Below are 10752 nucleotides of genomic sequence, written 5' to 3' on the forward strand. Positions count from 1 at the left end.
CTTGGCCGTAAATACACAGAAGCAACAACCAGATGAGGGCACACATTTATCTGTCGGCACACATTTATTGCGCCGGCGCGACGCTTATTATCAGCCCAAGTAGCAATCCGTCGTGTGACTGACTGACTGATGGACTGACGGATTGACTAACTGTCTGACTGACTGACAAACCGACTGATTACTGCCTGCTTTACTTTAGTTTTTCACTCTTGTCGCCGTCATTGACGATTGTTTAATTTAAATTGCCGGCTACCAGTCGGCGGGCTTAATGATTATGGCCGGGCCCAGAGTTGCCATCCAAGTTCCGAGGAACTTGTACGCAATAGTTATTTGTACTTTACGACATGGGCTAATTGAACGAACGCACCCGCAGAAGAAGTTTAACGAGCCGTCTGTCATTGATTGAAGTGGTGATTGGGGGTACACGGGGATTTGACTTGTCAATGGGCAATCAGATCATTAATGTCTCCAAGGTGAGTGAGAATCCCCAGTAGCAGCTAACTGACAGCTACTGGATGGATTTCAATGATCCAACGATCCACTGACTTGACTTTACCCATTCCTAGGCCAATCCTTTGAGGGATTTATGCCGGACCACCAGTTTGTTTGTCAGGTAAATGTCTCTGGCAAATGTTTGCCAAGCCATAAATTAGCCAGACGATAAGTGGACAATTGTTGGCTGACATTAGCTCAGAGTCCACAATCCGTGGGATGCTTAGAATAACTCAAAGTTAGCTTCGAGAAGAATGGTCACTTCCTGGTGTTAATGCGATTGTTCTGGACTTAAATACATCATGGGAGAAACACCCAAGATGATAATGAGAGAGGGTTCATCTTTTACTCTCTTACTCGTTTTTAAAAAAAGTACTGATGTCATTTTTTGTTAATTTTATACGAATTAAAAATAAATTACCCAGTAAAATTATAAACCTATTTATCTTGTAGTCTATATGTAAATTGTAAGTAATATTAGCAATTATTATATGATTTATTGGAAAAAATCTGTTATAGTTAAATGTGTTTTTATCAAGCTGTCAAAATAAATCATTTTACTATAGGTTTTAAATGGCAAGATTAATAGCCCAATATACCTGTATACCTTTGCTCCTATAGTCTATGAACAAACCATTTTTATGGAAATATAACCCTTTCCTATCTGCATATCTATCTCTTACAATATAATTCACTTAACAGACCTAACCATTTACCATTCAAACATCATTGACTCCTCGAAAGCAATCAACCTCAAACCCACTTTATTGGCAGCTCGTGCCAAAAAACAACCCTCGTCCGAGCAAAACCCACCTCCCAAACTCTGGCCCACAGACAACAACCCACATAAGTTGAATTTAAATGCTATTAAAAAGGCCACCACAATTGAATGCACCTTGCTCTGGCAAGGATTAAATTTGCGGCGGTGTTCCAAGCACGCGACTGACCCACGTCCAATCAGTGGAGCAGCACTTGTACTCCGCCACGCGCATGGCCAACCGCTGAGCTTTCCAGGCCCAAAAGCAAACATCAATCAGGTGGAAAGCGTCTGGGAAGCAAACGCGTGACCCAACGGCGGGCGAAGCAATTAACCAAAGTTGAACCAACTCGGCAGCAGCAGCAGCAGCAGCAAGCAGAAGTAGCAAGTGCAATATGTGTCAAAAGGGGCAACAGCAACAGCAACAACAACGGCAACAAGGAACAACCACCACCAAGGCAATGAAATGAGCGGGGCTGTGGCCTAAATTGCAAACAGCTGCCACTCGAACCGTGGGATACTTTTTCCCCTAGTCTCAAAAAATCGAGATATACGCTAAGGATAGGGGAAGGCCCTTTGCTGTCGAACCTTATCCATGGGAACCACAACTGCTCAACGCTCTCAATATTTATTCTGTATTGAAACGGAAAAAAATGAGGATGGCTCGAAAAAAATGGAAGGGACGACAATCAGTGGAGTGGGGGAAAAACGAGATTATCCTGCACGTGTTGAGCTTGCTGCGGGGTTTCTTGTGCTAAAAGCGTGGCTGGCGAACGTTGGGTTGATACTTGGGTTGATGATGTTGCGCCTGCTGCTGCTTCTGCGCGGAGTTTGCACATGTGGCCGGCACATGTGGCACTTGTTGTTTTGGGTGGTTGGACTTTTGGGTGGTGGTTATCTGTCTGCCTATAAAAGCGCGACACTTGCCATCAGCCCACAACAGTTGCAATTTGAAAGCCAACGCGTTAACAACTCTAATCTGTAAAGTGAATCTTACTCATCCGCCTACAATCATGTCGAAAGTCAAGAACTTATTGGCCAAAATGCTGCAGCGATTTGGCAAGAGCAGCTCAAATACCGACAGTCAACGGTATGATAGCCTGGAGGAGATTGCCCAGAACCAGGCCAACGAGAGGATGCTGAGAGAAACGCAAGGAGGAATGGAGGAGCACCTGGTCATCTGCTTGGAGACAGCGGCCGGCAGTTTCTATTGGCATTCGCAGTAGCAGAAACCGGGGGAGCAGCAGCAACATCACCAATCTAAAAGCAATAATTGCTGAGAACCAAATTATCAGCTAGAGCAAGTGCAACTGCAATTATAGCAAGAAGGCACATCAGCAGAAACTCTAGTTAGAGTCGGAGCTACACTGCCACAGAACTTAAGCTGCAATTATTATTCGCTCTTAGTAGAACACCAAAAAAACCAGCAGCCACCAAATCTTGTACTATAATAGCAACAATAAGGAACGCTTGAGATGCAACAACAGTAGCAAGATCACATAGAAGAATACAGTAGCAGCCACACAAACTGCAATTATTATTGCAATGTCAACCAGCAGCGACACCTCAAAAAGCAAACCCTGAAGCAACCGCAAAAACAACTTGGCCAACAAAATCTACAATAACTTGTCAAAAAGCGAGAACATTAACAGCCAAAACAGTAGCAGCCACATAAACTATAACAATTGCAGCAATGTCACCAGTAGGAACAACTTAAGAAATCCAACGACTGCGGAGACACCACAACAATCTAAAAAAAAAACAACAGCGACAACATCATCCATGGAGCAAAAACCGGTAGTTAGATGGGACTAAACCGACTGAATGGATGAATGAATAATACAATACATATCATTCGGTGAATGAATGGAGCTGTCGAGCGATCGTGCGAATCGAGTTGCGTGCCAGCAACAAGTATCCAACTAGTCTGAAGGATGCAACTCAGACATCCTCTCCAGTTGGAGACCCTCGATGGGTGTCAATGATAAACATAAAATATATTTGTGATATGAACTCAAGCTAGTTAGTGTAGTATAAATGTTATTAGCTTATAAGAAATTCAAATATAAAGAGAAAATTAATTGAAATTAACGCTGTACCTTAATTGGGTAGTTTGTTTTCAAAAGAAAAGTCTAGCCAATTGGATTCTGATTAAACGGAAAAGACAAATCTTTTAGGCGGCTTATAAAATAACCCTTAGGGCACTAAACAAAATGTAATTACACCTATTGTTGTCTTTTTAAAAGCAGCTTCGACAATCAAATGGGTATTGTTAGTTAAAGGTTGCGTCATATCTTTAAAATTGAGTAAAGTCCTATTATAAGAGCAACTTTGATAACTTAACTAAATCTACAATTTGACATAAATTATATTCAGTTTTCCAGCTCATAAAAATTAAAGTCAAAGTAAGTATAAAATGCTCTCTAAAAAAGTCAATTATCCCTATTAAAAGTCTTACAACACCAAATGCAAATCAGAGTTAAGCACTTTTAAGCTGACAATATCCCGCATATCCGGGCATCAAAGCTAATCGCAGCAAATGATAATCACCGCCCTGTCATTCCGCACAAAATGATAATTTCCTGTTGCAAATTCTCAGGCCTGAAAAAATTAAACTCTTTTTTTTTTTTTTTTGCATTTCATTCAATTTTATTGCGCATGCGTGGCGCGCAGCAAACTTCTGTTGGAGCCCTTTAGCTTTTGTTTTTAGCTACTCGCGTCAGTCGCGCGTTTGGCGTGCCAAGCATGCGCACACATATTCAATTACACGGCAGCAACATCAGCAGCAGGAGCAGCAGCACAGCAGCAACATCAGCGATTATAGCGATGCATTGACAATAAGCCAACCCCGTTGCGTGCCCAAATGGTTGCCCCTATTTAATAAAAAGAGGAAAAAACAACAAGACCCCGAGAGCTGGCCATGTGCAGCTCGAAAAATTTTCTCACAGTCGCCAGAAAATTGTAACGGCTTGTTGTTCAGCACACTCTCAGCACGCAGCGTACACACACTTCCTGCCACAGCCACACAGCCACAGCCACAGCGTTCTTCAAACCGGCCACGTATATTGTTTATATAGTTAACGAATGCGATACATTTAATCTTTAGTGTGTGTCAATTTGCCGTACAGTCATTTAGTTTGCATGTCCCTCGTCGATCCATCGAATAACCATCCCTTTTCAGAGCCTGGCTCTGGGTCTGGGTCCCACGATGATGATGTCCCGACGTGAGCAGGAATACCATACGCGTATATGTATGCCACTTAGCGAACCGAACCCAGGGCCCAAGTGTTCAACAGAAGCTACAATTCAGCATTCATAATTGACAACAGCAGGAGCGAGGGAGAGGGCAGATCTAGGGCCCACGATGGACAAGAAAAAATTAAATAAAATAAAGGGCAGGTGGTAGTTTTTTCAGTACTACCCGTGACTCGCACTCGCAGCTCGGACAGATTTACAGTGGTTCAAGTAGAGCTAGAAATTGGTTTAAAATGGTTGAGGGTTGGATTCTTTTAAAAATATATATATTTTTTTAAACTTTTGAATCCTTAAAAAGTCATTCCTAATGGAATTAGAATTACGTACAATATCATGCCTCAGAATAAATCTGCCTAAAGCACATTCCACAAAAGTTGGGTTAAGAAAGGCCATCAAATAGTGATCCAGTCATCACAGGACCTTCAAGGACCTAACATTTTTCCAAGATTCAGGTTCCCACACACACAAAACAGGCACCGAAAATACGTAAATTGCTAACTACCAAACCTGCACGGAACACCTTCCACAAAAGTCCCTACAGATGGGACATAACCTCCTAGAAAAACCCTCGGTCAATTTTAAAAGTCCCATAAAGTCTTATTCCCACGCAGATTGTGTATAAAATAAACCGTAGCAAGTAGGAAACAGACATTCAAAAATCCTTAAGCACTGAGTTCGAAACCTGCAAGGATACCTTTTACAAAAGTCCTAAAATTGTACACATTTACGGTTGGAAAAACCCAAAAACCACACCCCAAAATTCGTATTCCCACGATCTGTAGAAGACATTTTAAAATTAACCGTAGCAAGTTAAAAACAGGCAGTGAAAAATCCGTAAGATACCAAGTTCAAAACCTGCCAGAAATACCTTAAACAAAAATCATAAAATTGCACACATCTTCGATGTGGAAAACCCCAATACCGGCCCGAACCCAAAACTCACATTCCCACGATCCCTACGAGATTTTCAAAAACTATCCCTAGCAAGTAGACAACATTATGCGTAAAATCCGTAGTCCTTATTTTCACCTAGCTGGAAAAGCCTAGTTGAAAATTTCATTCCGACGAGGCACCTTCAAATTTCCCGCATGTGTTTCAGAGGTTTGACCCACTGTGCCATGTGCATAAGGGCTCGTAACTCGGAGCTCGGACTCGGGACTCGCACACGGACTACCTCCGATTATAACTTATAACACCAACGAGCGAGAAAAATCTTGTGGGAAACTTGAGGGCAAAGTGTTTCCCACGATTCGAATGTCAGTGGAAAGGAAAACAGAGAAGCAGCATGTGCAACCACCGTCGCACCACCACCAATGCACCATCGCATCTTCATCCCCTGCCGAGACTCACTTACACCAGAAACACTTGGGGTCAGCATAATAGTGCTATGAATGGTTTTTAGTAGCACCAAATTATGTGAATTTTAGATTGAATTTCAATTGTTTATTATACGTTTTTAATATGTTACAGTAAATACTATAGCTAGCCAGTTATTTATTTTAAAATATAAGTTATTGATAATGAATGAATTTGAATGATAAGTTATTGTCAAATATTTATAGCCAATTCTTTTAAATAAAAACATATCCACATTAAAAATTACGTATACGTATTACGTATGATTATTATTAATAGAGATTAATTAAACTATTAAAGAGTTATCCTATATAATAGTTAGCAAAATAATTCAAGATCTTCTAAGTATGAAAATCACATTTTTCTGCCAATCGGTGTGTTCCAAACTTGTTTGTGGAGAAAAACCCACCACCGAAAATGCAGGCGAGAGGATCGTGTCCCAGTGACTGAGTAAGAGTAATTTGCTCCGCAGGTGGTGGTTCTCTGCTACTCTCTATTCTCTCTCTCTATCCAAGTAGCGTGCGCTGAGCACGAGACGCTCTCGCAACGGCACGTGCAGCTATAAAAGCAGCGGTAACCGGAGACGAAGACAACATTTCCAACGCAATCTTCGTGCAGTCAACATCTTAGGATACATTCCTCCAAAATATCGAAGAACTTCTTCAACAAGTCAGTCTTCAAGTTCACGAAACCAACATTACAAAATCAAACACAATGGCCACCAAATACGAGATGTCCAAGACCTATCAGTACCGCAAGGTGATGAAGCCTTTGCTGGAGCGCAAGCGTCGTGCCAGGATCAACAAGTGCCTGGACGAACTCAAGGACCTGATGGCTGAGTGTGTTTCCCAGACTGGCGATGCCAAGTTCGAGAAGGCCGACATTCTGGAAGTCACCGTGCAGCATCTGCGCAAACTGAAGGAATCCAAGAAGCAGGTTCAAGCCAATCCCGAGCAGAGTTTCCGTGCTGGATACATCCGGGCAGCCAATGAAGTGTCCCGCGCTTTGGCCTCCCTTCCCCGAGTGGATGTTGCCTTTGGAACCACTCTAATGACCCACCTGGGCATGCGTCTTAACCAATTGGAACAGCCCATGGAGCAAACTCAAGCTGTCAACACACCATTGAGCATCGTCTGCGGATCCAGCTCTAACGCCAGCTCCTACTCCAGTGCCAGTTCCTGCTCGTCCATCAGCCCAGTTTCCAGTGGCTATGCCAGCGACAACGAGTCTCTGCTCCAGATCAGCAGCCCCGGACAGGTGTGGCGTCCCTGGTAAATTCCAGAAGAACTTCAAAAGACTAAACCCCCGACGGGCAATCACGCAATTGGAACTCCAGCTTTAGAAAATGCTTTACTATGATCCTCATTTATTTGTTACGTTACCAAGTTTTAGGTTTCTAAGTTAAGTCTGTGATAGGGCACGCTTTATTAACTTTTGTCTTAACTCAATCGAGCAGAAGTCTGTTTTTTACTCTACATATATACAAATGTTTACCAGCTAAGAGATCTCAAAAAATAACAAGAAAAATGATACGAAATGAAAATATTTTAAATACAAATCAAAATATGAAACGAAATTTAACAAATATCTTATTATTTGGGAAATATTGATTTTACAGCTCTTCCAATAGGTTACCTTGATCTTGAACTATATTGGTTTTCCAATAGGAAGTATTCCCCTAGGCTATTAAAAATGGAGTATCTCATAAATATCTTAAGCATCCGTTTAAAGTATGCATGTACATGGATCCAATAAAATATAAATATAGAGTGTGGTCAATGGGCTACATATAAATTATGTTCATTATCCTATAACCCGTAATTATTTTAAACGAGATAAATTAATAATATGTTCGTATACAAGTATAATAAGCAAAACATTTTTCACTGATGAGCACTTAGTTATAAAAAACCAATACCTTCTTGTCATTTTTATGTTTAATTAATCTTTAAAATTAAATGTATCCTAAAATCGTTTGAGAATCGGTCAATTAAAAATATATTCATACTAAAAGAAAATTAAACACTTGTAAATTTTGACTTATGCATAAAAAAATGAAAAGATTATTTTTTTCTGAAATGAGCTGATCGAATTTTATTATTTTTATTTAAATAAATAATTTTATTATATTGATAAACTGATTATCAAGAATGAGCAACCAAATTAAATTCTTTGACTTACAAAATAAACATTCATTAAACATTCATGAAACCATTCAATATTTCAAGCCAATTAGGAGATCTTAGAAAGTTTATGAACCTTAACACATGTAAACATTTCACCACAATCCTTACCTACTTTCAACTACCTATACCTTCAGCGGAAGATCTGCACCCTCTTAATATTTTCTTGTACAACCAATAAGTCAATTATAATCATTTATGGGATGTTGTAAGGGAGGTACATCTATACCTTTGGTGGGCATAAATACAGTAATAAGAAATGCCTAGAGATTCCTACCTATTATAATAATCAACGAAATGTAACTTTTCTACCTTTAAAATGTTTTTCCTAAGGAGCCTTAAATATTATGATGTTTAGGGGGTTGTTAGGGAGGATCATAGGTCCCATAGGTAGGTAAATATTCTATATCCCGTTGAAGTTTACTTATTAACCTTTCACTCTTTAAGAACTCTCCGCAGGGTATAAATCTTTACGATGAGATCTTAAGAAATTATTAGTTGATAATCTATTAGTCTCTATTTTAGAGAATTATTGGAATTAAATACAGTATACACAAACGCATTATAGTATAAGGCTAAGCATCCCATCTCATTGGTGTTATTTAAGAAGGCATAAGATGCCTAAACTTTATTCAAATACCTATTAAAATATCTATCTCAACGCACACTTGAATCCTTTGTCCATTTAAATAATCAATCAATTATTCAGACCTATACGATGAGAGACAACTTATCCTGATTCCCTATACTCGATTTCCATATTACCATAAGTGTGAACATCAATTAATCAATGACCCATTACCTTCTTTCCTATTAAATGCCAATTGCTGGAAGTCAAATACATCCCATAGGTAGGCATTCCGGCACAAAGCCCACCTAACCCTGGACAATAAGTACTCAACCTCAGCCACGAGCATGGCACGCGGAGCACACTTTCTGCGCCCGTTTGACCCACGTCCCCCTGCCAACCACCCAACCCGAGATCAGGCAACCCAAACCCAACAAACAACGATCGAACAACCAAGGCGACCCGGCACGAAGCCAATATGCCACATCCACTAATTGTGTCCAATAAACACTCGTCGACGGGACACTGTGGGAACGGAAAGAGGAGATCTTTCAGTTTGAGGATCCGATCGGAGCAGGAGTAGGGGCTTATACCATCATCGTCTGCTGGCATTGATGAAACAATAAGCGAGTGGATGGCACGGCAGGATAACAATGCAAGAGCAGCCCACGCACAACCAGATCCCCTACTCCTCAATCTCCTCAGTCTCCGATCCCATGTACCCATATATGAACATTCCCATTCCAAACACGACAGGATGAGGCAGTGAAGTATGCATTAAGGATAATAACACCGGCCCAGAAAGCAATGCGAACAGCCAAAAACAGCGACAGCTGCAAAAATGTGCCCTGATCCTTAAACTCGAAAAAAAAAATGAGAAGCGGAGCGGAGCGAAGCATGTGGCCAAAAGGGAAAACAAACGAGAAAAAATTGTGTGAGAAACTTACTTTCAGCTCGGTTCCCACGCCACGAGCCACAAGGATTGTCCTCCGTCCTACGAAGTTGCAGCTGTTCCTTGTGAAAGGGACAGCACGAAGAGGGTTCCGCGATAAGAGCGAAAGAGAGGGTCGAAAAGGTGCGTACCAGAGGGTGGATTTTAGGGCACAGGGAGCGGTATAAAAGGCCTGGCCTCCGCAGAGCCGAATATCACTCACGATTCCGCCATCGAGCAGGCAACAACTAGCCGAAAAAGAAAGAAATTTGTTAAATATTTTTTAAAAATACGTAATATAACCACATCAAAAATGGAATACACCAGCAAGACCCAGATCTACCAGAAGGTTAAGAAGCCTCTGCTGGAACGCCAGCGACGTGCCCGCATGAACAAGTGCCTGGACAACCTGAAAACACTTGTCGCCGAACTCCGAGGTGATGATGGCATCCTGCGAATGGACAAGGCCGAGATGCTCGAATCAGCGGTGATCTTCATGCGCCAGCAGAAAACCCAAAAGAAAGTGGTTCAGGAAGAGCGATCCCTCCCCTTGGACAGCTTCAAGAATGGCTACATGAACGCCGTTAACGAGGTGTCACGTGTCATGGCCTCCACACCTGGCATGAGCGTCGACCTGGGAAAATCGGTGATGACTCACCTCGGTCGCATCTACAAGAACCTGCAGCAATTCCACGAAGCCCAGACCGCCAACGAGTCCCTCCAGATCTCGATGGACTGCTCTTCAATGGACAAGGCACCCCTCAGCCCCGCCTCCTCTGGATATCACAGCGACTGCGACAGCCCCGCCCCCTCACCACAGCCTATGCAACAGCCCCTGTGGCGCCCCTGGTAAAATGGGGTTAGTAGTGGTAGGAAGGTGATAGTGGACTGGGAGTACCAACCAACAACGCATCTGTGATAGCCCAACTGTGATGGCAACAAAATAGCAAAATGAAAAACAATTAGCAAAGCAATAAAAACAAATATAAACCAATTTAAAACGAAAATCAAAACAGCATACTTTTTGGGTTTTTGGGAGTTTTACTTTTCTGCATTTTTTAGTTCAGCACTGCAGTTGGAGATCCGTGGGTTAATAATAATTAGAAAATGTCAAAAGGGGAATAGACACTTGTTTAAAATACTATTCATATTGGTTTTATCATACCAGATGGCCAACTTTATATATCTGAATCAATATATTAAAATATTA

The 10752-nt window shown here is 41.4% G+C and overlaps 3 protein-coding genes across 3 annotated transcripts; all 3 read left to right on the forward strand.

Moving 5' to 3' along the window:
• Nucleotides 1–2203: 2203 nt before the first annotated feature.
• Nucleotides 2204–3336, forward strand: LOC108113523 (enhancer of split m6 protein). Its single transcript, XM_017224114.2, has one exon. It carries the CDS (start codon nt 2263–2265, stop codon nt 2473–2475), a length of 213 nt encoding a protein of 70 aa, XP_017079603.1. The 5' UTR covers nt 2204–2262; the 3' UTR covers nt 2476–3336.
• A 3118-nt stretch (nt 3337–6454) lies between these two features.
• LOC108113521 (enhancer of split m7 protein) lies at nt 6455–7436 on the forward strand. Its single transcript, XM_017224113.1, has one exon. It carries the CDS (start codon nt 6575–6577, stop codon nt 7133–7135), a length of 561 nt encoding a protein of 186 aa, XP_017079602.1. The 5' UTR covers nt 6455–6574; the 3' UTR covers nt 7136–7436.
• Nucleotides 7437–9773: 2337 nt separating this feature from the next.
• Nucleotides 9774–10543, forward strand: LOC108113552 (enhancer of split m8 protein). Its single transcript, XM_017224146.2, has one exon. The coding sequence runs from the start codon at nt 9856–9858 to the stop codon at nt 10393–10395; it is 540 nt and encodes a 179-aa protein (XP_017079635.1). The 5' UTR covers nt 9774–9855; the 3' UTR covers nt 10396–10543.
• Nucleotides 10544–10752: the final 209 nt, after the last annotated feature.

The sequence above is a fragment of the Drosophila eugracilis genome, unplaced genomic scaffold, assembly GCF_018153835.1.
Source record: "Drosophila eugracilis isolate 14026-0451.02 unplaced genomic scaffold, ASM1815383v1 contig_367, whole genome shotgun sequence".
Lineage (NCBI taxonomy): Eukaryota > Metazoa > Arthropoda > Insecta > Diptera > Drosophilidae > Drosophila > Drosophila eugracilis.